The 27,127-nt window shown below is 39.7% G+C and overlaps 1 protein-coding gene across 2 annotated transcripts; it reads left to right on the top strand.

Moving 5' to 3' along the window:
* The first annotated feature begins 516 nt into the window (after positions 1-516).
* ist1 (IST1 factor associated with ESCRT-III) lies at positions 517-25,340 on the top strand. 2 transcript variants are annotated; one of them, XM_080186818.1, is made up of 10 exons: positions 517-577; positions 2,313-2,426; positions 3,868-4,048; positions 7,203-7,290; positions 9,979-10,062; positions 11,178-11,288; positions 17,595-17,768; positions 19,866-19,973; positions 22,798-22,849; positions 22,974-25,340. In XM_080186818.1, the coding sequence occupies exons 2-10, from the start codon at positions 2,339-2,341 to the stop codon at positions 23,183-23,185; spliced, it is 1,098 nt and encodes a 365-aa protein (XP_080042944.1). In that variant the 5' UTR covers positions 517-577; positions 2,313-2,338; the 3' UTR covers positions 23,186-25,340. The 2 variants fall into 2 exon arrangements, with proteins under 2 accessions (XP_080042944.1, XP_080042945.1); XM_080186819.1 differs by lacking the exon at positions 517-577 and adding an exon at positions 698-788.
* The last annotated feature ends 1,787 nt before the right edge of the window (positions 25,341-27,127 follow it).

Below are 27,127 nucleotides of genomic sequence, written 5' to 3' on the forward strand. Positions count from 1 at the left end.
ACGAACGGTATGGTTTGTCTGTTTGGGGGCAAGAAACAATACTTTTCACTGCATGTTAATACATGTGACAATAATAAATCAAATCAAAATCAAACATTAGCTGAATTAAAAGTCTAGTGATAATACCACTGGGTCATTGCTTCCCACTGTGAATTGTCACAGTGGTAATGGTTTGGATTTCTGGAAGATGTGTTTGGTAGCATTATGCTGGAAATGGGTGGGATGTATGTGGGAGGGGAAATGAGGGAAGGAGTGCGGCAAGTCTCAGCCGAAGGCTTTGTTGGCACTAACTAAAGGGCAATGCCTTCCACTAAGGACCCATTAAACTTTAGTTCGTTACAATTCTTCGCCCTACACTCTTCCTTTAAACGAGAACGCGCCTTCAGCCCGTAAATGCCATTGGTGCGAGTCAGTTGCGTGCAAATCCCTGGGGATGGAACAACGTCTGTTACCTAGCAACGCCGCGCCCCTGACCGAGCATGCGGGCTGGCTGGAGCGATTACGTCACTTCCGATGGGCCGGCGGAGTCAGGTGGGGGTGACGTCACGGGGGCTCAGTTGGACAGTGAGGGCGGCAGGTGAGTGAGGCGGCGGCGGAGGAGGAAGGGGCAGTTCTACCGGACACTGCCCACTGGCACTCCTGGCCCCAGTCCGCTGCCCCCCCCCCCGCCTCGGGGACCGCGGACTGGGGGGGTTCCCCGAGTGCGGATTCCTGACTATCCTCAACTCACTTCCGTGTTCACAGACTCCTAGGGCCTAAACTCGATGCTTTAATGGAAGCCGCGCCTGGTAAATAAAGTTTGCGGGGATTAACCCCTCAGCTGGTTTGACCCAGCACTGGATGATCAGCTTTCACTCCGGGAGCCTGACTCTGGCCGTGGCCCCCCCCCCCCCTCCTCCCCTTGCTGGTGCTGAAGAAACTTTGGCAGTCTTTTCTCAGAGTTGTTGGTCAGATCTGTTTTCTTAATTGCGGTTCCTTCGCACCGTTAGCTGTTGAGAACAATACTGTTTGGGTCAGTGCTGAAACTGTCGTCATTCAGGCAGTGACAGGCCTTGGTTGAATGATACCAACTCTCATCAGAATCTTGAAGCCCCACTCCAATGACAACAGCAACATCACTTCCGTCACGCTGTTGGAGGTGCTGCTGTTATTCAACTGAGAGGGTAAACTGAGGTTCTGTCTGCTCCCTCAGGCAGAGATGAAAGATCCCACAATGCTATTTGGAGAGAGCAAATGAGTTGTTGTGTCCTGACCAGCATTTATATCCCAAACACTACCTAAGACTAGACAGTTTATTTCATTGCTGCCTGTGGGAGCTTGCTGTGCATAAGTTGGCTGTCCCATTACTACATTAAAACAGAACACGTGAAAAGTACTGCATTAAGTCAAAGACAAATACTTCTATATTAACTGTTGAGTGACTTGCCTTCTATTTAGCTGGATAGTGAGGTTAAACATTAATTTGTTTACATTCAAATTATAATTATGGAGTGATGAGGGATGGGGACTGATACAACCCCATTTATAAAAGGGGGTTCTTTCATAATCACTGGGCTGATGCTAGGGATGGGAAAGTACATTTATGAAGGGACACGAGACACCAGGGCTATTTCCACTGAAACACAAGGCTAAGAGGTGATTTTGTACAATTGTGATGGTGAGTAGGGAAAGACTTCCTTCTGGTTAGGAAGGCAATAATCAGGGATTATGCACTTAATTATCATTGAATAGGGTTGGTGATTGAAATAGAAACTGTTAGCATTTAAGGAAAGGTTAGGTAGGCAATTGAAGGAAAAGTGTATAAATTGATGGGCACATGAGACTAGGATTATTCCTGAAGGATACATGCCTAAAGAACTTTTCAGATTCTTTACAAATAGGCGTAAGAAATCTGAGTGCCAAACTAAGAATGGAATGGCTAAGAGGGGCAATTGCAGACTTCGCTGAAGAAATTGGTTTCAAGAAGATTGCTAAAAATGGAGAGATTTAGGGAAGGAGTCCCAGGAAAGTACAAATCATAGGAAAGTGATATTTAGCATGGGGTACGGGATTGATAGGTTACAATGATAGGATGGGATAAGACCATGGGAAAGTTTATAAAAAAAGGATGAAAATGCATGATTCAAATGGCATAATGTTTGATAAGTTGCATTAGCAATAAGATGAAAGGCCAAAGCCAACACAAATGTGCTTGTGTAAGTTACTAGCTGGTATAACTGGCTGTCATTTAGAACTGGGATGAATATTAAAATGTAGATGTAACCTTTTCTTAGCTGCTTGCTTATAGTTTATTCTTTTTAAATTTCTGCTAGGTTGATTCAATTTTAAAGATCTAGCCATGCTGCGGTCAGGATTTAGACCTGAACGGTTACGGGTCAACCTACGACTTGTCATCAACAGGCTTAAGCTACTGGAGAAAAAGAAAAGTGGGTATTTTTTCTTTAATGAAGCTATTAATGGCTTTCTGCTTGATATTGTTGCTGGGTCATTATCTATGTAATCTTAAAATTCCTTCATAAAACATGTCCCATTCTTAGTGGAGTTGGACCACTAATGTCTACTGTCGATTGTGGTGTATAAGTTGGCCTGGCTTACGAGATGCCCCCATTTTTCAGTAACAAAATTTATATGGGCCGATAGATGACATATAAGTTGACCTCCATTTTCTGCAAAACAAAACTATACTCTCATTCAAGTCAGCCTCAATTTTTTACCTCAAATGTATGTTGTACCTTGCTATGTCAATACATTGATCAAACAGGTGATGTGGGCCATATTGTCAGAAAACGTACAAGGGTTTAGGAGACAAGCTTACAGCAGACTGCATGTGGCAAACAGAAATGGGTCCTCCGGCAAAAAAAAGAGTTTGAAGTTGCTTTCAAGCTAAAAGTCAAAGTGTTTGCCAACTTGTCAAATAACTGTGCTGCAGTGAAGGAATTCAGTGTTTGTGAAAAACTGCTACCAGATTGGAAGAAAGAATCTGCTTTGAAGAGGATGCCCAGGAGCACATGCACCATGAGAACAGGGCCTAGTCACTGGCCTGATGTTGAGAAGCATGTATTGGAGTGAGTCCCCGAAACTTGTCAGAATGGCCACGTTGTCACCAGAAATGCAATGCATATATACATTGTGATGCATATGTACACACTTGAGTGACTCAAGTCAAACTGAATCCAGGATTTCAGAGTAACAGCTAGTTGCTGTAGCCAGTTTGTTGAACAAAATGTTCAGTGTTGCAGCAGAAGACCTAAGTCTGAATAGAATTGGTTGATGGGCAAAAATCTATCAGAGTGGAAATAGGTATGCTGCCCTTTTGTGTGGCTTCATCACCAAATCATAGGATGTACAAAGTCATCAGATCATTCAAAAAATACAGAATATTGAGTTGATGGAAAGGAAAATGATTTGTTTTGGAGGAATAATCCCTAAACAGCACCAAATCTGATCCAGGATGGGATCCTGATGATCCATAGCCAAAGTGACTCGGGTGAATTTGATGAACTCTTTGCACTGGGCGCTGCAGACAATGAATTTGATGCTTTTTAAAATGTTTTGATTATGGTTAAAGATATCCACGTAGAACAGTTTCTTTCGATGATATATTTTTCTTTTTGCCGTTCAAACTGTGATTACCCATCAACACTGGCAGTTCACATTTTATACAAGGCATATTTGTCAACCCTTGTTTTTGGATGAATTTTTCAAAGCTTCAAAAGTTAACTTGTAAACCGTGATTCAGAGTAATTATTGGTGTGTACACCTTTTTGAGTTACAGATTTCAGTACCAGTTACATAAATGTTAAATGTTTAATATGAATGATATGCTTTGCAAAACTCTGCACTGTTATTGTTTAATTGCTCTTACAGCTGAGCTAGCGCAGAAAGCGAGGAAGGAAATTGCAGATTATCTTTCAGCTGGGAAGGATGAAAGGGCTCGTATCCGTGTTGAACATATCATTCGAGAAGACTACTTGGTAGAAGCTATGGAAATTCTGGAGCTATACTGTGATTTATTGCTTGCACGCTTTGGCATGATCCAGTCAATGAAGTATGTATATATGACACAAAGTTGCATTATAGTGCCAAATTTGTCAACTTTTGTAGTTTTTCATTAGTCTTAAATGTCACGTGGCTAACCAGCAAAATATTAGTGCTTCATTTGACTGAAAGATGAAAGGTCACATGATGCTAACTTTAAATGTGTAACAACTATTTTGCTGGAGGGGACCTAGGTAGAGGAGCAAAATCAATGTGTTGCATTGTTGCTGCTGTCATGTTCTGCCAACGCTGCACAACACTATTGCATACTGCTGCCTTCCTGAAATCCTATCTTCATGCCTTTGGAAATGTGAAGGAATTCTTGATGAAATTATAAATGGTTCCTTTGAACAGCATAATAAAAAAGGCTTCTGAGTGAAATGATTTATGGTATTGATTAACACTATTTCCTGTCCCAGTGAATCTAAACATTATCCTAACGTTTCTGAATGCTAGAATTATCGGATAGGAAAGAACTGGTTAATAGAAATTGTGCGTAAGAACTGGTTAATAGAAATTGTGCGTAATGTTAAGTTAGTAAACTGTATTTCATTTAATTTCATCTTCTTGTTTATCACCATCCCTTATTTGTCAGGATAAGGCAGCATTGTGTGAGGGTTCATAGTTTCTTGACAAAGGCATAATCTGTTTCTCTTAAGAACCAACTGGAACAGAGTGATCTGTCCTTGTCAGGTTTCTGGCAGCTAACTATTGACTATTCTGTTTTGAATGAGAACAATGGGTGGATGGTGGACTTGGTGGGAGAAAGGGAAGTTGAACTAGGTTAATGGAATGCATCCGAGGGTTCTGAAAGAAATGGCGGAGGTGATAGTGGATGCCTTGGTGGTTATTTTCCAAACGTCGCTGGATTCCGGGGAAGTGCCGGAAGATTGGAAAACGGCTAATGTTACGCTGTTGTTTAAGAAGGGTGCCAGGCAAAAGGCAGGGAATTATAGGCCGGTTAGTTTAACGCCTGTTGTAGGTAAAATGTTAGAATCCGTCATCAAGGAGGAAATAGCGAGGCATCTTGAGGGGAATTGCTTGATAGAGCAGATGCAGCACGGTTTCGTTAAGGGGAAGTCGTGTCTGACAAATTTACTGGAGTTCTATGAGGATGTGTCTAGGGCAGTGGATAGAGGAGAGCCGGTGGATGTGGTCTTTCTTGATTTTCAGAAGGCGTTCAACAAGGTACCTCACAAGAGGTTATTGCAGAAGGTCAGGGGACATGGAGTTGGGGGTAGGGTGTTAGCGTGGATAGAGGATTGGTTGTCAAATAGGAGACAGAGAGTGGGGGTCAATGGGTGTTATTCGGATTGGCAGATGGTGACTAGTGGAGTGCCCCAGGGGTCGGTGCTGGGGCCTCAGCTATTTACCATTTATATAGATGATCTGGAGGAGGGAACCGAGTGTATGGTGTCGAAATTTGCTGATGACACCAAGATTGGTGGAACGGCAAATTGCGTGGAGGGTGTGGAGAGTCTACAGAAGGATCTAGATAGGCTGGGCGAATGGGCCAGGAACTGGCAAATGGAATTTAATGTTGGCAAGTGCGAGGTGGTCCACTTTGGTAGGAATAATGGTAGGAAGGATTATTACTTACGTGGCGAAAAACTGCAGCAGGCGACGGTGCAGAGGGACCTCGGGGTCCTTGTGCATGAGTCGCAAAAACCCAGCCTGCAGGTGCAGCAGGTGGTCAGGAAGGCGAATGGGATGCTGGCCTTCATAGCGAGGGGGATTGAATATAAAAGTAGGGAGGTCTTGCTGCGGCTGTATAGGGCATTGGTGAGGCCGCAGCTGGAGTACTGTGTGCAGTTTTGGGCGCCGTACTTACGCAAGGATATTTTGGCCTTGGAGGGAGTGCAGAGGAGGTTTACTAGGCTGATGCCGGAGTTGAAGGGGTTGAGCTACGAGGAGAGGCTGAATAAACGAGGCTTGTACTCGTTAGAGTTTAGAAGAATGAGGGGAGATCTCATTGAGACCTATAAGATGATGAATGGGATGGATAGGAGAGGTGGAGAGACTCTTCCCACTCAGAAAGTACAGTAGGACTAGGGGGCACAGCCTCAAGATAAAGGGGGGGTGGTTTAGAACGGAGTTGAGGAAGAACTTCTTCAGTCAAAGGGTGGTGAATCTCTGGAATTCTCTGCCCGTTGAAGTGGTGGAGGCTACCTCGCTAAATATTTTTAAGACGCGGGTTGATGGGTTTCTGATAAGAGAGGGGATTAAGGGTTATGGGGAGAGGGTGGGAATGTGGAACTGAGCCACGACAGATCAGCCATGATCTTATTGAATGGCGGGGCAGGCTCGAAGGGCTAGATGGCCTACTCCTGCTCCTATTTCTTATGTTCTTATGTTCTTAATTCTCCATAGGAAACTCAGTTATCTGATATCTTAATCAGTTATATCAGTCTTCCAGAGTGTTAATGATTGACCAGCCAGTCTGGTTCAGTAATGGCACCTAAAAGGATAGAAATGTTAGTTAGTCTTAGGGCAGTACAGTGGTTAGCGCTGATGCCTCACAGCGCCAGGGTCCTGGGTTTGATTCCTGGCTTGGCTCACTGTCTGTGTGGAGTCAGCGTGTTCCTCCCCATGTCTGCATGGGTTTCCTCCAGGTGCTCTGGTTTCCTGCTACAGTCCAAAGATGTGTGGGTAAGATGCATTAGCCATGCTACAATTTTCCCTCTGTGTACCTGAATAGGTGCCAGCATGTGGCAACTAGGAAATTTTCACAGTAACTTCATTGCAGTGTTAATGTAAGCCTACTTGTAACACTAATAAATAAACTAGTCTGAGGTTCTTCCACTAGACTGGTAATTTTACAAGCTATGCCTCAGTGAACAGCATGGCCCTAGCTGGTCAAGCAGTTCTGGTAACTTGACTGTTATAATCTTCACACCCTTTTGAGAATCGACTTCAAATAATGCCTTTGTCAATCTTCACTCGCCCTCGTTGGATTTGGGGAAGGAAGAGAGTGTGCATTTCAGATTGAGAAAATAAACCCTACCAGCAATTTCCCAGTTTAATTTGTATAGACTTGATGACTGATTTTATTTTAAAAAAAAGGTTGTTGAAGTACAACAAAAGCTAAATAAGTTGAATAACTTGTTGCAAAAGGATGTGTGTTTTACTTGTAATCTACTTTCTTTCATTTCATATACACTTAGGGAACTTGATACAGGCCTCAGTGAGTCTATTTCCACTCTGATTTGGGCTGCTCCACGTCTACAGAATGAAGTAGCTGAACTGAGAGTTGTAAGTAATCTTTTAATTGATTTATGGTCTCCATCTGCCCCTTTTCATTCAGGGAACTGGACCCAGGTCTGGAAGAGGCAGTCTCTACACTAATCTGGGCTGCCCCAAGGTTACACTCTGAAGTAACAGAGTTAAAAATAGTAAGTAGCAGTGAATGGTGGTGGAGGTAGTGAGGCTACAATATCCTGCTGCTGTTTTGCATGTATTCTGCATGTTCAAGTTTGCAGTGAAATGCTAATGCCAAGTTGTAAATTAGTAAGTAGAGCATTAGAAAATTTATAACTGGATTTTAATAGTTTATGAATAGTATCAAGTTTTATACACATTATTTTTGTTTTACTTTTTAATTCAAAAGTGGTACTGCTTGATAGCTTGTCTAGATCGATGCTAGATCAGCAACCACAACCTGATTAATCTTGTATTTTAATCTGAATGCAATTCTAACTGTTGCCTCAATTCCTCTGACCTTGTGGAAAGTTGTAAGTTCTGTACTTTTTATTATATTTGCCATTCTGACAAAATGACGCAGACTCAAGGAAACCCTCCTCAATTCTCGTCCTTGTTGTCTTTTGATATTTGATTTTAAATGAAGATTGATTTCAGCTTTGTTGTGGGAAGTGTAAGGCTTACAAAGGCAGGTTCTGTAACCCTACATTCCACAAGGCACTTTGCTCTGCTGAAGCATAGATCTGAACTAGGGCTGATTCTCTCATCCATGCTCCAAATGAGCAAGGTTGTTTACTAGCAGCACATGATCAATCTATATAATACACTGAGCAAATACCTGAGTTCTGGTGGAAAAATACTGATTAGCGGAAGAATGATTTACTAAACTTCGAGATGGTTTAAGTTGTCTCAATGGCTTTAAATTGAAGATATTAATGATTGTGTTGACAGTCATTATTGCAATTGATGTAATACTGATGTGTGCTGCAGGTTTATACTGCCATACATTAACTTCTTTCTTGAAAGTGGAATGTGATATTTCTAAAATATTGCCAGAAATGATGATAGTCACATGAAACATCATGTTTGATTCTAGATGTGAGAAGTGGAGGCAGAATTTGTGGAATAGGATAGATTTACAGTGAGCATTTCTACTTGTATGGATTTGTTTATCTGTTGGTTTCAACCCCTGTACATTTTTCATGCTCAAATGATTTCATCTCGTGCGCTATGGGAAGGGAAAATTTGACAGCATAGAAGCAACAACTAAAAGCATAATTAATTGCTTGATTAAAAATGGTGTGATTTAACTTAGAAACTGCGCTGTTGTGGGATTAACTTGTCTTTTTAACAGCTCAATTTCATTTTTAATTGACTTCTAACCTTTAATTGGCATTTTGTTTTGTTTTTGTGGTTTTAGAATATTGCTGCCTTCATGCATTTCAGTTTCTGTAAAACAGTTTGAATGAGTATCGCTCAAGGTTTTCCTGACTTGAGAATTTGGTGTGATTTGTATACTGACCAATTGCCATTGGGTGCTTGTCTATTTAAGGGAAGGTAAAGGAATTTCCAGGAAGCGATTTGGTTATAAGGTTCAGCAATAGCTTCTAGAATCAAGAAACGTTACTAAAGGTTAATCAGCTCACCTTCTCTGCTGTTATGTTGTTCTGTTTGTTACTTGGTTGTAAAAATGCAGACCTGGTACAAATTTGTATATCCAAAGTAACTGAAGTAAAGGAGAAGTAGTTCTCTCAATTTCAGATTTTTTTTTGCTTTCAAATTTTTATTTAGCCTGAGAACATAAATATCAGGAAATGAAATGAAATTGACACTGCATGAACCTATCTCAGAGTTGATAGTGTTGGGTTTCTATTTAAAAAAAAATCTACAGTTGGAAGAAAGACTAATTTCACTTTCCATTGTTGCTATAAATTATTCCTATGTAAATAATTTACTTCAGTAACTTGTCCTGTTTTGATGGATTAGTCTGTAGGCCTATTGCAAATAGTTTACTTCAGCTAGAGACTGAAATGATGAATTTATGTTACAGAGCTACTTCAAGGTATATTTGTGCATGGCCTGAGTGGGAATAAAATTACCTGCTTCTACAACCCATAAGCATAAATGCAAAATTTCCTTGCACTTCCACTCTGGCCTGCTGTAGCACATTTTTCCTGTTCGGGCAAGATTTTCTATGCGGTTCCTTCTTTACCTCCAAAGATGGAATAAATGAATAGCAACAGCAGTGTACAGTATACAATTGGGTGGTTTCCAATTGTAAAGGCCAATGGATTTGGGGAATTGGAAATAGGCAAGGTTTTCTATTATTTAAAAGTTTGATTCTTTTTAATTTTTACTCCTTCCATTAGATTGGAGAGAATTGTTCCATTGGCTCTGGAATTATCATCTTTAAGAAAACAAATCTTAACTTGCCGTTCTGCCTTTTGAGTTTCATTCTTTGCACTCTGCTGTTTATCGCCACTGGTGCACTAACTCCAGTTTTCAAAATGTGAATTGTTTAACATTTTTACCAGAGCTATGGTGTAAAATTGTCTGGAGTTTCACGACAATATTAGGGGTTCAAAGTGAAAACAACTTTTCTTTCTAAATGGTACTGCCAGTTCTATCATTTGCTCATTAATTTGAGTTCTTCAGGAGTTTTCATTTTGGTTCTTTTCTCTTCCAAGATTTCTGAGACTTGAATCTAATATTTGATAAAGATCTTGTTTTCTCTCTTTGCAGGTTTCAGATCAGCTGTGTGCCAAATACAGTAAGGAGTATGGAAAACTTTGCAGAACAAACCAGATAGGAACTGTGAATGAGAGGGTAAATGCAGTCTAATTTAGAAACACTGCTCAGAGGAAGATTGTCTACTTTATTGCAAAATGCAAATTCTGACAAATATGAATGCACAGTAGTCTGGATAGGTGTATTCCTCAAAGTTAAATTGATGCTGCATTCAGCCATTATTTAATTGCAAAGAAAAGAATAGATGATGGAATCAATTTGTCCCATTAAACTCCTCCTTCCATAGAAGCATATATGGCCAGAACCTCTGAGGAGTGGCTGTCACAGTCAGTGTCACTCCGCTTCTGTTTGGTTACCCAGAAGCTGCATATTTCTCGTCTACCCTTCCAATTCGGGCCTGGTGAGAAATGTGCAGTGCAGCTGGTCCAGGACTCCAAGTGCAGTGCAGGTTCATCTGGGAGAATGAAACCACGTTTCTTTTTATGGCATTATCTGGTAAACCAGGTAAATTTAATGCTCTCAACCGCTTTGAGAAACCAGGAAGAAAGGTAAGTGTATCTGAAAAGTTGAAACTTCTTGGGCAATTTCTGTGCAGATCTTGCATTTGACCTCTGCAATATCCTCTAGCACACCGAACAGGGTATGACCTGCTTGGGAACAGAGGTTCTGGGCAATCATTGTCATGAAAACAGTAATATTCCATGGTAAAATTAGATTAATAGAATCTTGGATACCATTACGGTCACTTCAAGATTTTTAATTTCTGAAGATTTTAATTTAGTCGAATTCTTTTTCTGAAAATGACAGTTTTTGGCTTAAATTACTATAATTTGCTCACAGCAGCTTCTGAAACTGGGGAACACTTGTCCCGTTTGCAGTTGATGGTGTGCATGTGTTGATAACTATTGCTATCCTGTATAGATACCTAGCAAGTTTTAAATCAGTCATCATGACCTATCGCTATCTGCCCTTACAATGCAGTTACATTTAAAAAGGCTGTAGAGGTAAAATTAGCCCAGTATGAATTTGTTTGTGGAAGGTCTGATTACTTGATGGACTTCCACAAATCCTGTGATAGTTAATTAACTTCTGTTTTGCATTATTTATTTACACCTATCAATGGTAAGTACTCTTGAATTCCCATGCTTTCATCCTTTTTGCATGGTTTTCTCATTAAGTACATTCCTTTTCAGCTTATGCTCAAGTTAAGTGTTGAAGCGCCACCCAAAATCCTTGTGGAAAGATACTTAATCGAGATAGCAAAGAACTACAATGTTCCATATGAGCCTGATTCTGTTGTCATGGTATGTATAATTGTAGTTTATTTGACTGCTGTTTCCTTTGGCAGCAATCGTAAGATAAGTTGTAATCTGACCTCAAACTTCAATCTGTACTTATCCAGTTCATTCATATCCTTAATAGTCGAAAGGGTGGATAATCATAATTTTCAATGAAGTCCAGCTGCTTAATTATCCAGTTGATTATAATAAAAACATTTCAAATGGCACATGCTTCCTGTCTACAAAACCTTGCTTTCAATGTCATGATAGTTATGTTTTTAATATCCCCTTTATATAAATATTTATAATGAGAAAACCCTTGCTAATCAGCCTTACCTATCTCATAGTAAGAGGTTCTCCTACTTCCTGCCCCCATATTGTTACCTCTAGTACTCCTTGAGGATCTATCCTTGGCCCCCTCTTTCTCAATATACTGCCCCTCAAAAACCAACTTGAAGTCAAAATGTCAGCTTCCACCTCTACGGAAATGAGAGACACTCTACCTCACCACCTCTTTCATTCCCTTCACTGCCTCTGTGTGTCACATTGCTTACCAGTATCCAATCCTGGATGAGCTAAGATGTATTCCAAATCAATAGTGGACATGCCATTGATTTCAATCCTTGCCATGAACTCCATTCCCTTCCCCTTCCTGTCTGCAGTCAGAGGTTGTCAACAGTCCAGTTCAGCCTCAAAGTTCTAGCTGACTCACATCTGAGCTGTGTAACATCATCATCTGGTTGGTCTTGCATGTTCCACTCTCCATCAACTTTGAGATCATCAAAGATTCTGCTGCTGACATTGTACCAAGTCCTGTTCATCCATCATCCCTGTGCCCTTCATTGATTGAGTCTGGTGGCGCCTCAGTTTTAAAATTCCTGACCATTTACCTCATCTGTTTTCAATTCTACAACTTTCTGAGGACTCTAGAAACCTCCAACTCTTGACTCTAGTGTACTCTGCTTCCTTTGTCACATCATTGGTGGCTGTATCTGCAACTAAGCTTTGGAATTCTCTGTCTATATCTCTCCAGCTCTGTTTTCCCTCAAAACACAGTAAAAAGTCTGACAACACCAGGTTTTAGTCCAACCGATTTATTTGTGAGTTTACTATCAAATAAATCAGTTGGACTAAAACCTGGTGTTGTCAGACTTTTTACTGTGTTTACCCCAGTCCAACGCCGGCATATCCACATCATTCCTTCAAAGCACCTAAGCCTTTGGCCAATCCTCTGGTTGCCTATTCTAATTGGGAGTTTGCTCATTTCTAATTGTAGTTTAGCTTACAGCAGAAACAATGGCTCTCAAATTTAAAGCAATTTTTTTTTCCAAATGCAAGTCAGTTTAAAAGGTGCAAGGTTTTTACACATTTGGATGGTTAAGAGTCATAAATTAACATCAATAGGCTTTTCTATATAGAAAGGATATAGACATAATGAGCAACAGAGCATGCTGGGAGCCTTGTGTCTAACCCCCACTCCCCTCTAATTGTTGCTTCTGGGTATTAACTGGTGCTATCATACCACTGATCTATTTCAGACTTGCTCAGTTTACGATATGCTTTTGAAATGGGTTTTATTCAGCTAAGACAATAAACCACTTTGATTACCATTTTATTCATCCTGTTACATTTACTAGAGTTCCACAATCAAAATTATATTGTGCTTGTGTTTTATTATTGCAGTATTATTTGAAAGGGAATATTTAAGGCATAATACTGTAAGACCTGGAAGCAGGAATAGGCCATGCGTCCCTTCAAGCCTGCTTTTCTGTCCAATAAGGTCTTGGCTGACCTCCCTCGATTTCACCTCTCATACTATCCTTTACTCCCTTAACTCCCAAAAATCTATCAATTCCTGTCCTAATGTATGGAACAACTGAGCATCCATGTCAGAAAGGTAGTGAATTTCTTGTGTGTGCCTGGGATAATTTTCTACAACAATATGCCCTAGAACCAACAAGGAGGACGTGTCATATTAGGTTTAATAATGAACTGGATTTAGTTAACAGCATAATGATGCATAAACATTTACCTAACATGATTGAACTCAATGTAATGTTTAAAAGGGAAATTCTATACTTAGGTCCAATGGCTTCAGTGTCATGAGACAGAGACTGTCCATTGTAAACTGAGCAAGTCTGAAATAGATCAATGGTATGATAGTACCAGTTTATACCCTGAAGCAACAAAAACACCACTTACCAACCCTCCCCACCCTCCAAAAGTGTCTTCAGGAGCAATATGAGTTCTTGGAAATTGATAACAGTGCTATTGTCAATGTAAATGGCTGACATATTGCATAATTACTTTGCATTAGTATTTTACAATAGAGGAAGAAGTTTGCATACTGGAAATTCCCAGGGAACTAATATTGAGTCAGACACAGGGACTTGCCAACATAAAAATACACAAAATAAAGGAAAGAAGAAAAAGTAACAAATCTCCAGCACCAGGTGGTTTCCACTCCAGGGTAGGCCATGCCTAATGAATCTAATTGAAATTCTTCAGGAGGTGACTGAAATATTAGGAATTTCTATATGCTATTTATATGGGATTCCAGAAGGCATTTGATCAAGTCCCTCATAAATCGAGAACCGGTTTACAGATTTAAGGTGATTAGTGAAAGAACTAAAGGCAACATGAGGAATAACTTTTTTACAAAGCAATTGTTTATAATCTGGAATGCACTGCCTGAAAGGGATTCAATCAAAACTTTCAAAAGAGAATTGGTTAAGTGTATGAAATGAAAAACAAATGTGGATTGTGGAGCAAGGCGAGATTGCTCTACTGGATTGTTCTTGCAGAAAGTTGGCATGGACTTGACAGGCTGAGCATTCTGTGGTCCTGTTTTTTCAAAAAAATCAGCATTAAAGTTGAAGTTCTTGGAATTGAAGGCAGATTATTGACCTGGTTAGGAAATTGGTTGGGTGGCAGGTAATCAATTAGGAATGATTAACAAAATGTGGTTGGTGGTGACCCACAAGGATTTGTGTTGTTACCTGAACTGTTCACCATATTAATGGCTTAGATGATGGGATAGAAAGCCACATTTCCAAGTTTGCCAGTGACACAAAGGTAAGTGGCATTGTGAGCGGGAAGCATCATAGTGCAAAGAGAAATCACAGAATTGTCACAGCATTGGCGAAGCTGTTTGGTGTATCATGTCTGCACAGGCTTTCCAAATGAGTCACATGGCTTAATGCCATTTCCCCATAACCCTGCATCTTGTTTCTATTCAAGTAATAATCTAATGTACTCTTGAATGCCTCAATTGAACCTATTCCAGCATACTTCCAGGCAGTGCATTCCAGATCCCAATCACTCATGTGAATTATTTTTTCTCACATCACATCACAATCTGATAGATTAAGTGAATGGACAAAACTTGGCAAATGAATTTCAGTAATCCTCTTTGAACCTAAAAAGAATAGAATAATTTTTTTTCCTGAGTGCAAAGCCAGAAGCCATGGTGATCCAAAGAAATTTGGGAATTTAGATACATAGATCAATAAAATATCGAGTGGGTGCAAAAAATAATCAGAAAGGCTAGTGGAAAGCTGGTGCTTATATCCAGAGGACTTGGATACATACAGAGATCATGTTTCACCTATACAAAGGGGGGGCTACTGTGGCAGTTTTGGGTACTACACCTTGGACAGGATATATTGGGCCTTGTGGAGGGAGTGTCATATAGGTTTACTAGAATGATACCTGGATTCCAAGGGTTATATTGCTAGATGAGATTACACAAACTAGGATTGTATTTCTTGGAATTTACAACGTTAGGGGGTGATTAGTTTGAAATTTTCAAGGCATTAAAGGGGACAGGGAGGGGGAGGTAATGAAAAACTTCTCCTGGTTGGGGCTTCCAGAACTAGGGAACATTGCCTGAAAATGTATATTTTCAGAGATATAGGAGGGATGTCCGAGGTAGATTCTTTACTCGGAGAGTGGTTGGGGTGTGGAATAGACTGCCTGCTGTGATAGTGGAGTTGGACACTTTAGGAACTTTCAAGCGGTTATTGGATGGGCACATGGAGCACTCCAGAATTATAGGGAGGGGCTAGCTTGATCTTGGGATTGGACATAGCTCGGCACAACATTGAAGGCCGAAAGGTTTGTACTGTGCTGTAATGTTCTACGTTTCTGTGTGAAACTAGAAGCAGACCTTGCTGATTCTGGAATGTAATTAGGAAGCACTTCAAAGGTAATATAAGTTTGGAGTACTCTTCTGCAAATGACAATTGATGATCAGTTATAATTATTAAATCTGAGATTGATAAACATTTACTAAAGACAATATGCAGTTAATGTCACAGATCAGCCATGATACCATTGAATGACAGCATAGGCATAATGAGCTAATTGGCCTACTCTTGTTCATAAGCTTTTATCCATAGAAAATTCCAAAAATTCATAAGACTTTGAAGAGATTTCTCCTCATCTCAGTCCTTAATAGATGATCCTTTATTCTGAAATTGAGGCTCCTAGTTCTAGACTCACTAGCATCTACCTTGCTAACCCCTTCAAGAATTTTATGTTTTGTTGAAATTACGGTATGTCTTGATCTTCTATATTTTAGCAAAACATAGACCTAGTGTACTTAGTTTCTCCTGAAAGGACAGTCCCTTCATCTCAGGAACTAAAATGCAGAACCTTACATGCCTTGAGGTAAGTACGTCGTTTTTATTTAAGAAAGGAAACCAGAACTGGGTACTGTACTGCAGTGATTAGCGTTGCTGCCTCATGGTGCCAGGGATACGGGTCCGATTCCCAGCTTGGGTCGCTGTCTGTGCGGAGTCTGCACAGGTTCTGCGGATTAGTTCCTGAGATGAAGGGACTGTCCTTTCAGAGAAACTAAGCACACTAGGTCTATGTTTTGCTAAAATTTAGAAGATCAAGACATACCGTAATCTCAACGAAACATAAAATTCTTGAAGGGGTTAACAAGGTAGATGCTAGTGAGTCTAGAACTAGGAACCTCAATTTTAGAATAAAGGATTGTCTATTTAGGACTGAGATGAGGAGAAATCTCTTCAAAGTCTTATGAATTTTTGCACGCTGTCCCCGCGTCCTTCCACAATCTGAAAGATGTGCTCGTTAGGTGCATTGGCCATGCTAAATTCTCCCTCAGCGTACCTGAACAGGTGCCGGAGTGTGGCAACTTGGGGATTTTGACAGTAACTTCATTGCAGTGTTAATGTAAGCCTACTTGTGATATTAAACTTTAAAATTGTACTAGGCAGTCTTTTAACTTTGTGAAGGATGCCTAGTGCTATTTCTTGAAAAGTCGCTGGCTGTTCACTTTTATTTTAAAATAACCTAATTCTCTGCACCCTAAAATTCGTCCATCTTAAAGCTAATCCATGTGAGCAGTATTTGTGTGCATGCAAATATACCATGATTCACCTGAGGTTTAAAACAACTGGAGCGACCTTTCATATCCAAAATTTGTCTTTGGATCTATGTGTTCTTGTGTTCTGAATTTTGCTGATTTTTTTCAGTAAATCATGGTACTTGAAGGGTGGGCAAATGGATTTAATTCTAAAATTGTAAAATTAAGGTTTCTTTTTCAACTGCTTTGGTAATGTATTGCATAATTTATTTTAGTAATCAGTGTACTTTATTGGTGTTAAGATCACAAGCACTCTGCAAGTTGTGATTCTGATGATTTTGAACCATTAGACTCATACAGCACAGAAGGGAGCCAGACAACAAAATATGCTTGTGCCAGCTCTTTTAAGTGCTTTCCAATTGCTATCCAATTAGTCTGACTCTCCTGCACTTTTCCCATAGCCGTGAGTTCTTCTAACTCCAAGTATTACAAATTTCCTTTTGAAGCACTTTCTTGCAGTTAAATCCAGATCACAATTAACTACATTTTAAAAAAATCTTTCTCTATTTTGAGTTCTTAGAATTATCTTAAATTGATATCCCCTGGTTACCGACACTTCTGTCAATTTCTCCTTATCTACTCTTATCTAAACACTGAATCATTTTTGAATATTCCTGTTAAGTCTCTCCTTAATAATATCTTCTTTAAGGAGCACAATCTTAGCTTCTGTGGCCTCTCCATAACTATTGCCCTTCATTATGGTACCATTCCAGTAAATCTCTGAACCTCTGTTGTGGCCTTTTGTATAGTTAGCTAGGTATTGCCAATGTAAGAAAAAACTACTGTGCACAGTGGTAATTTTTCAGGCTTATGAGTTGGTACTTTAAAAACACTGAAAATTATATGATCTATATGCTTTATTATGTCTTGTTATTTATGTTATGTGCATGTTAGTTTTGTTGCTCTTTAGTTGAAGGGCTTTTCTTTATTTTTAGGGTGAAATCCCAGTTGGAGTGGAAGCAGATTTGATTGATGTAGATAATGATGACAAAAAGGGTGGACCTGGTGTGGGAGGTGGTGGAGGATTCACAGCGCCTGCTGCAGGCATTATGCCAATGTCAATGCCAACACCATCTGTACCTTTTTCATACCCTCCAAGAAAGGGGCCAGTAAGTATTTTTGAAACTGTTTGCACGTTAATTCTGTGTCCAGTTTTCCCCACTTCTTCCCAGAAAAACACCTTGCAATTATTTGAAAAAAGACGTCTGTGTACTTCACAGAAGTATAATCAGACAAATAATTAGTGTGACAAAGAGGAGATATTAGGAGTGACCAAAAACTTAATGAAAAGGGGGAGTTTTACAGCAGGCCCTTAAAAATAGGGTGGAAAAGGGTAGTTTAAATGGGAAACTGGATTGTAGGTCCTAGAAAGCTGATGGTATGGCCACCCACCAGCCTCCCATCCATTGACTCAACCTTGGAAAAGCAGCCAGCATAATTAAGGACCCCACACACCCCGGACATTCTCTCTTCCACCTTCTTCTGTTTGGGAAAAAGGTACAAAAATCTGAGGTCACGTAGCAACCGACCGCTTCTACTCTGCTGCTGTCAGATCTTTGAATGGACTTAGTTTGCACGAAGTTGATCTTTCTCTGCACCTTAGCTGTGACTGTAACACTACATTCTGCACTCTCTCCTTTTCTTCTCTATGAACGGTATGCTTTCTGTATAGTGCAGAAGAAACAATACTTTCCACTGTATACTAATACATGTGTCAAGACAAATGAAATCAAACCAATTGTGAACATGGGTGTTAGAAGTAGGTGCGGTGGTGGCGGCGAGGTCAGGCACTACACGAGAACCCAGTATCAAAGGAACAGAGTTTGGGCAACAGGGAAAAGTGGAGCCATGAAGAACTTGAATCACAAAGAATAACATTTTCTGTCATTGGGAGGATTGAATGTAATCATGCAAAGTATAACTTTGTGGTTCTAAACCAGTTCTAATTGTGTGGACTTAATTATGCCTTTAGTTTGGGTGTCCATGCTTGGTATGGGTCATGAACAAAACAGTCTGAAGGAACCTGTTGAACATTAGCTGGTTGTTAAGCAAATTCCATGATAATATGGATCGTTAGGATTTCCTTTAAGTGCCTGTAATAGTATGCACGCTTATGAAACTTTTGTTTTCATGAAACGTAGGCCTCAATCCTGTCTAAACAAAACAAACATTAGCTACGTGATGATGTCCCATCTAAAGGCTAAATCTTTTAGTTGGATACATTGTGGCATGGTGATTGACTTTGCATGATTTTTTAAAAAATATCAAATATCTTTTTAGTGATTACTCACTACTCCATCCATTAATGTTTCACCTGCAGCAATAAGTTAAAAATTGGTCATTTCTGATAAAGTTGCTCTCTTAGGCTAACTTCGTGAAATGAATCTGGTTGATTGTGTTCAAATTCTTGAATTCCTGATGAGCTTGCCCTGTTATTCAAAGGATGTGGTACAGCGATGGATATGATTAACAAATCTCCTTCTGTGTGAATTGGAGAGGAGGGGGGTGCCTATATGAGATAACCAAAATATACAACAATGATAAACAAGCGCAGTCCAATTTAAATCTGCTAAGAATCTCCGTTGAAGTGTGGTTTGCAGAATTATTCTCAAGCATATGTGGTTGGCACTGCTGCCGTACAGCTTCAGGAATTTGGGTTCAGTTCCAGCCTTGGGTGACCATGTGGAGTTTGCGCATTCTCCTCCTGTCTGCATGGGTTTCCCCCATGACTCCGGTTTCCTCCCACAATCCTAAATTGTCCTTTAGTGTCCCAAGATGTGTTGGTTAGACGGATTAGCCATGGGAAATGTGTGGGGAAGAGGTCCTAGCTGAGATGCTCTGCTAGGGAGTCGGTGCAGACTGAATGCGCCAAATGGCCCTTTTGCACTGTAGGGATTCTATGATTCATATCTTCCAATTCAAATATATTCTGTATGATCTAAGTTAGTGGTTTAGGATGGTGCTGATAAGAATTAAGAATGCATACCACTAGTTTTCTTCTTTTGTGGGTGGTGCAGATAAATAATGTTCTCTATTCAGCTAGTGTTAAGATGCAGTAAATAAAATAGTTAAGGCCATATAATGCAATCGTGTTTGATTTGATAATCCAGACATCAGACGATCTGATGCTATGGCAATTAGCATTACATTGGGCAGAGTAATGTATCTGGTATTTGATTGAATCCTGCATTTTTTGTTTCTCGCAGGATTGCAATCTGCCGGTGGACACTTATCAGCCATTCAACAACTTCCAGCCACCCAACATAGGGGGTAACCCACCTCCGATACCAACGCATCCACCAACATATGAATCTGTAAGTTGCTGAAGTTATTCCACAAGAACAGATCTGAACCTGGCCAATGGAGAGAATGGATAATCAGGAAAGATGTTTTAATCATACTTCCAGTGCTTTCAGCCATTCATTAACATTAATGCCATTGCATCTCAATCATGCTGTTCTGATGCATTATCTTGCATGGAGTTACAAAGTCAGTATTCCTACTATTGTGCCTAAGGGATGTAAATCATTATAATGTTGGGTCACTCAACTCTAACATTTTACTGCCAAACAACCTTTCCAGCACTGATGATAAACTATTATAATCTGGAGTCTTTTCCTTCTGGGTTTAATTGTTGGAGATTTTAAAATTGTAAAATATATGTTTTGCATTACCTTCCTATTTCTCCTCCAATCCAACCTTTGTTTCCTTTTCCATACCTGATTTGGAATTGAAATTAGCACTCTAATTTACAGTTCCTTCTTATTCTGGGTGTTCATTGGCAATCATTGATAAAGGAGTTATGTAGCTACTTGTCCTGTTTACTTGCATCCACATGCTCTGATAACTTTGCTGCATTTCCAGCACAAAAGAAAATCTGAGCCTGCAAGAGCGAATCTAGCTAACAGAAGGTGCCGTTAGATTCAATCTAACAGAATCTGCCCTGAAGCTCTGGAAGCAGTGGCCAGTATACTAATCAGTTGCATCAGTTTCACTGATCATTACTGTATAGATGCACAAAAGGAATACTGAAACTCATTTGACTAACCAGCTTGCCTCATTTTTCTGGAGGGTCTATTAAATATTAGCATTTTCAATAACTACATTATGCCCCTGTATAAAAAAAGTTACTTACAAATTTACTGTATGAAAATATGTAGCCCTTAATAAGTAATCTGTACATTTCAAGTACATTCTGAATGTATAACACATTAAAAGTAAACTATTGATTTATTAATACATCATTAACTATATTTTTGATTTGCAACTTATTCAGAAAAGCTACAGCTATGCTTTGCTTACTCTTGCCATGTTTGACATTAGATGTTGTGTAAACTTGCATCTTTGTGTCAGATCTTAAGTTGCAGAAATCCAGGGCTATTCCTGCTATTAATCAATGAATCATGTTCTTTAGAATTTGTTAAAATCTTGAGTTTAAAAATGCACAAAGGCTTAAATTTGTACTTTTATAACTTTATAGCACTATAGACACTCAAGTTGTACACTATTAAGCTGACACTTTCTCGCTAAATAGATGGATGATGAATTAAATGGTCACATGGATGTTAATTTTGTGCAGTGGAAGGATTTGGGAAAACACCTTCCTATAACCACTGTCATTCCCCTTGCTGGTACTTTTCTGTCAGGGGATTTATTTGTATTTCTTGGTAGTGTGACACCACATTGGAAGTTTGTGCAGATCTATTTGGATATAGAGAGGAGCTCATGTAGAGCATAACCACTTGGCAGAGTGGCCTTTTTCTGTGCTGTACGTTCTGCATAATGCTTTGCCAGTTGCATTGTGATTGCCGGTTTGAGTTAACATTGACTTTCTAACAATTTGCATTCGTTTTGGGACCTTTAACATAGGTATTTCACAAGAGAAAAAAACCCTAGCAGTCAAACTTTCCAAATGATTAAAAAGTGACTGAATTTTTTTTGAAATGGGGTATTCTGAAGACACTTTGAAAAGTTGGAAAATAATCTTTGGAGGAAAGTTGAAAAGGCTGAAAGCTCTTACTGAAGATGGGGCAGGGAAATTGGAAAGTATTGGACAGGTAGCAACTGAAGAAATTTCTAGAAGTAGGACAAATAGAACATTTGTGGGCTTTTAGAGGTGGAGAATGATAAATGCTTCAGGTGAATATGTCTTAACAGACAACTCATTTCATTGAGTTCACCTCATGATTCTTCTGAACTCGAGAGTATAGGTCCATTCCACTCAATCTCTTTGGGTAGGAAAACCCCAGGGTTCAATTTGGTGAACTTTTGTTGAACTTGCTGTAAGGCAAGTTTATCTTTTCTGCGGTAAGGGGAAAAACCGTACACTGTAATGGGGGAGTGGCCTCATCAAAACCCTGCAGATTTTTCATTAAAAGCCCCTTGCAACAAAGGCTGAGATATAAGTTGCCTTCCTAATTGTTTGGAGTTGACTTTGACATGCAAAGACACCCACAATCTGTCTGCAAAACAATTAACCCCTTGTTCTTTGACTTGACACATTCTGACGTAGAAGCATTCACAAATTTGCAGAAATTGGGATCAGTGAAGGTGTTTGAATTGCCAGCTGTTAGATGACTGGGCTGGTGGCAGGAGGTGTGCTTGGAGAGCCATGGTTTGGGTCTTTGTGTTCAGGATACTGCTGAGGCTTAATTGTCTACAAGTGTGAAGTTTACCAGTGCTGTGACCTGCTTCTTATGAGTGCAAACAAGTTGAGGCATTAGTTTACAGGATTAGCTAGAGTTGGAAGAGTCCCCAGTTCTTGGTATGAGATTTATCCTGCCAGGTCCCATTAATGAGTCAGATTGGGTGATTAATTTTTCAATCAACTGCCTGGTTTGGATATTGGATTATCAAGAACTCCCATAAAAGCACTTATCAAAATTAACCCGCTATCACCAAGTCCAGTGCAATAATCTAGACTTGCCATCATTAACTGTTTAATCCAGGTCCTAAAGTGAGAGACTTTAGTACTGCTCTGGGATTGATTTCCCTTTTTTCGGAATTTAGTTAATGTAGGCCAGAGCTGCCTTCCATTCGTGCTTCTGCTTTGCCATCTCAACAGCTTGCAGTTTGTAATGACATGGTTGCAGTTAATTTGCCTCAATTGAATTACTGATAATTGATGTTGTTTAACAGATTGATGATGTTAAAGATACTGACGTTCATTTGCCTTCTCCCAAGCTTGCAGGTAAGTCGACACAGTTTTCCGGTTTAATCTGTTTGTGATTCCCTGTATGAAAAGGATTTTTATCATTAATATTATCAGATGTGACACTGTACCACATATAGTAATTTTTATTTGTATTGTATAGGCCCTTCAGCCCCAATACCTGCACCTCGACAATTTCCAGGACCTGCAGCTGCACCAAGCAACTTCGCTTATGACAACTTGACAATACCGGAGTTGCCCTCTGTGCCTGACACCCTACCAACAGCATCTGTTGGTGGCACCTCTACAGCTTCAGAAGATATTGATTTTGATGACCTGTCTCGTAGATTTGAGGATTTGAAGAAGAAAACTTAATTTAATGGAGATGAAAGCTTACATTTTCTTGGGGTAATTCTAAATTCACTGGCGTGTCTCTGCTAGAATCTGAAAGCTTTATAATTGAACCAGATGCTATGTATGCTGGGATATTAACACTTTTTTGAAAAATTGTTTGATTTTCTCTCAGTAGTTAATATACTGTATTTTAAAATATTCTTATTCCAACAGGCCCTGATTATATTTATGGGGGGGGTCTTGCAAAATAAAATAGGGCTTAAGATTGAGCATTGATTCAAATCCAGTTCTGACCATGACTTCAGATCTTCATTAGTCCACTCTCAGCAACATGCTAATCTGAGTCTACTTTTCACTCACTCTGTGTTCCAAATAGCCAGGACCAACAAGTGAAGTTGAAAGCGTGGACGGTATGTTGTATTGGTAGTCGTGAGATTGCATGTGATCTGAGACTTGTATAGAGAAAGTGAAACAGTTGCCCTGACAAGCTGCAATTGTCAGTAACACGTGGTAAAAGGGGTATATTATTTTCAGCTAGTTATTTATGAAGTATTTTGTGTATTCAAAAAAAAACTTGCATCATCCTATTTACAGGTGGAGAATCCTTGTACTATTTAAAATCTAATTTAAACCTGGTCTGTAATGAAGCTTCTGTAACATTGTCATTTTGTTTCATTCATGTCAAAATTGCAGTCCCGGAAGTGATAGGTTTGGAAGAATGTTTGCGTAATAAACTTTACTAGCATTCCAACTGCATTTTCTTAACATACATAATTTTATCACTCAAAAACAATTACAAAGGTGTAAGGTTGCACTTTTGGCCACCTAAGGTAGTCAGATGGAATTATACTACAGATATATTTTAGGGCAAGGATTAGAATCTTAAACAGTAAGTTACTCAAGTCACAGTAGCATGAGCATTACCTTTACACGGCTCAAGTATCAACTGAAAATTGAACATATCGAATCATTGTTTTTATTTACCATTGGATTCCATACACTTTGTCTAATTATTAAACTGGATTGTTAATGCAAACTGGTTGTGTAAAAAAAAATGTTGTAGAACACATCATGCCCACACTATGCCAGGAGGATGGACTGGAGTGCTGTACTATTGCTAGTGTCCTCCAGCAGCAATGGACTACAAAACTTCAGCCCTTTTTCTTAACTAGGAGCATCGTAAGCTGGAACATTCAATAGGAGTTGTACATTGAATGTCTTAGTCTTCTGGTGGGGTGATGTTCTTTAGAGTGGTTTAGGAAACGTGGAGTTATTCATTGGGAGCTCATAGCTAAGATATTAGTTGTTGGAGTCACCGGCCTGTGCTTTTTGGTGGAGAAGGTGTGTATTACAGTGGGATTACTGGAGACAAAACAGGAAAGAAAATAGGTGACTTTCTACAAAAGCTCACAAATGCATCCTTTTTGAGTACCTGTTGCTACTGTGTCTCTAAGTTCCAGTAATCACGAGTTAGAATTTGATGAATGTAGGTGAATACTGCAGCAAAAGTATCTTACTCCTTGTGAGGTCTGAGGATGGCAAGTGCAAATAAATGACCAAGGCTTGGCATGCAGACTAGTGTCTTAGGTTTCATAATTTCCTGCACTGTCTTGCACATTCTATTCATCTTTAAGTCATTAAAAGATCTTTAAATGCAACAACAATGTAATCCTTTATAACAGTTTGAAATGATTATTGTTTGACTTGTAAATTTTCTTCTCCAATTGGAATCATTCCCCTTAGCTGCCAACTGAACTCAACAGAGCAGTGAATGTTAATGAACTCTGATTTTGCAGGGATCATTTTACGCATGCATGAATCTAGGATTGATGTCATAATGTGCATGAGGACTAGACAGTCAAAGTAACATTCAAATAGCAAGTAATCAGCCACTAGTCATGAGGTTTTCTAATTCATTAATGGATCAGGAGTAACTGCTCACTGGAAGTACTGGATTGTTCTTAACAAGTCAACTGTACTTTCAATAGGATTGCTCTAAGTTTTCCCTGTGTAATGATTCAATTTTTCATATCTTGCTCATAATTGAACAAAGTTTCAATGGCCTTACTAGTTATTTTGGAGTCCTTATCTTTACAAAATGTATGCAGACTTGGTAACATGATTTTGTTTATATTGTATGTTTAAACATTGCTAAATAAAACACATTTTAAGGGTTTCTCGTGTTATTTCTGGGACATTGAGAATTTAACAGAACACTTTTGTAACTGCAACTTTTTAAAATGGTACATTGGCATTACCTGCTGATAATAGCTATCCGCCACCTGATGGTTTCAGTTTAAAATAATGGAGTTCTGAAATTTCTCATGCCTACCAATCTGCCCTGGCACCAACTGCTCCATATTTTACTTTGGAATGACATCATTGGGCAATGTAAGGAGGGTGCTGCAGCCTTTTCACTGCAAACAAAATGTTTGTACTTGGTATCCAAGTAGTTGATAATGCTGCAAATCTCATCAGCAAATGGTGGATATAATGAGCATCTTTCATCCTCCTGTTGAAATGTTTCTGAAGGCAATGGGGACTTGACGGAACTTTATCTTGCCTCCCCCCCCCCCCCTCACCCCAACCCTTTACTTGTTGGGGTGGGGGTGGGGGTGGGGAATGGAAATTTCGAGGCTTTGGTGATTGCGAGAATACGGTATTGCCATCCATATTTTCATTCCCTTTTCTAAAGCTACTGCCTCATGATGCAGCTTCCAATCCTAATCTCCTGTTCATAAAATCAACAATCTAATTCCAAAATCCAGTTACCTTTATTTTCGTCCTCTTTCCCCCTCCTTCCCTTAAGCGCACAAGGAAATACAGAATTAAATAGGGCAAGAAATTGAACTTGCATTCACCAATTCTAAACAGCTCATCAGGACTGCAAATTTTTAGTAAATGATAACTGGTACAAAAGCAAAATACTGCAGCTGCTCTACCTTCTCAGCAGGAAAGACAACCTGCAGGAGAGAAACAATTAACTTGTCAGGTTGCAGAATCGTAAAATGGAAGGACACCATTCAACCTGTCCTGTCTGCAGTTCTTTACAGGGGCAGCTCAGCCAGTCACACTTGCCCTTTCCCCATAGTCCTGTTTTTTTTCTTTCAGATGTTTATCCAATCCCTTTAAAAGCTCTGTCTCGACCAAACTCAATGTATTCCATATCATAAGAACATAAGAAATAGGAGCAGGAGTAGGCCATCTGGCCCTTCGAGCCTGCCCCGCCATTCAATAAGATCATGGCTGATCTGTTGTGGCTCAGTTCCACTTTCCCGCCCTCTCCCCATAACCCTTAATCCCCTCTCTTATCAAGAACCCATCAACCCGCTTCTTAAAAATATTTAGCGAGGCAGCCTCCACCACTTCAACGGGCAGAGAATTCCAGAGATTCACCACCCTTTGAGTGAAGAAGTTCCTCCTCAACTCCGTTCTAAACCGCCTCCCCTTTATCTTGAGGCTGTGCCCCCTAGTCCTACTGTCTTTTTTGAGCGGGAAGAGTCTCTCCACCTCTATCCTATCCATCCCATTCATCATCTTATATCCTAACCACTATTTAAAAACTTTTCCTCAAGTTACTGCTGGTTCTTCTGCCAGTCACCTTAAATCAGTGTCCTCTGGCTCTGCACTCTTCTACCAATTGGAAGAGTTTCACTCGGTCCATGTAGCCTCCTGATTTGAGCAAGTGTAAAATCTTCTCTCCAACTTCTAATGAGGACAGCCTGGCTTTTCCAACCAATCCATGTAATTGAAGACCCTCACCTGTACAAACAATTTTTCAATATATTTTCTGCACCCTTTCTAAAATCTTCACATTTTTCCTTTGTGGTGCTCAGATTGGATACAAAAGTCCATTTGAGGTCCAACCTAAGTTTTGTGAAGGTTCATCATAACTACTTTGTTCTGTATACTTAAGCCTTCATTTATAAAGCTCAGGATCCTGTATGCTTTTTTTAACCACTT

This window comes from Carcharhinus amblyrhynchos, chromosome 4, assembly GCF_965287045.1.
Source record: "Carcharhinus amblyrhynchos chromosome 4, sCarAmb.v2.hapA, whole genome shotgun sequence".
Classification (NCBI taxonomy): domain Eukaryota; kingdom Metazoa; phylum Chordata; class Chondrichthyes; order Carcharhiniformes; family Carcharhinidae; genus Carcharhinus; species Carcharhinus amblyrhynchos.

Excerpts from the sequence above, each read along its gene's own strand:
- ist1 (XM_080186818.1), top strand. The coding sequence starts at position 2,339 with ATGCTGCGGTCAGGATTTAGACCTGAACGGTTACGGGTCAACCTACGA. Across the intron at positions 11,289-17,594 it reads AGCCTGATTCTGTTGTCATG|GGTGAAATCCCAGTTGGAGT; the intron begins GTATGTATAATT and ends CTTTATTTTTAG. Across the intron at positions 19,974-22,797 it reads ATCCACCAACATATGAATCT|ATTGATGATGTTAAAGATAC; the intron begins GTAAGTTGCTGA and ends GTTGTTTAACAG.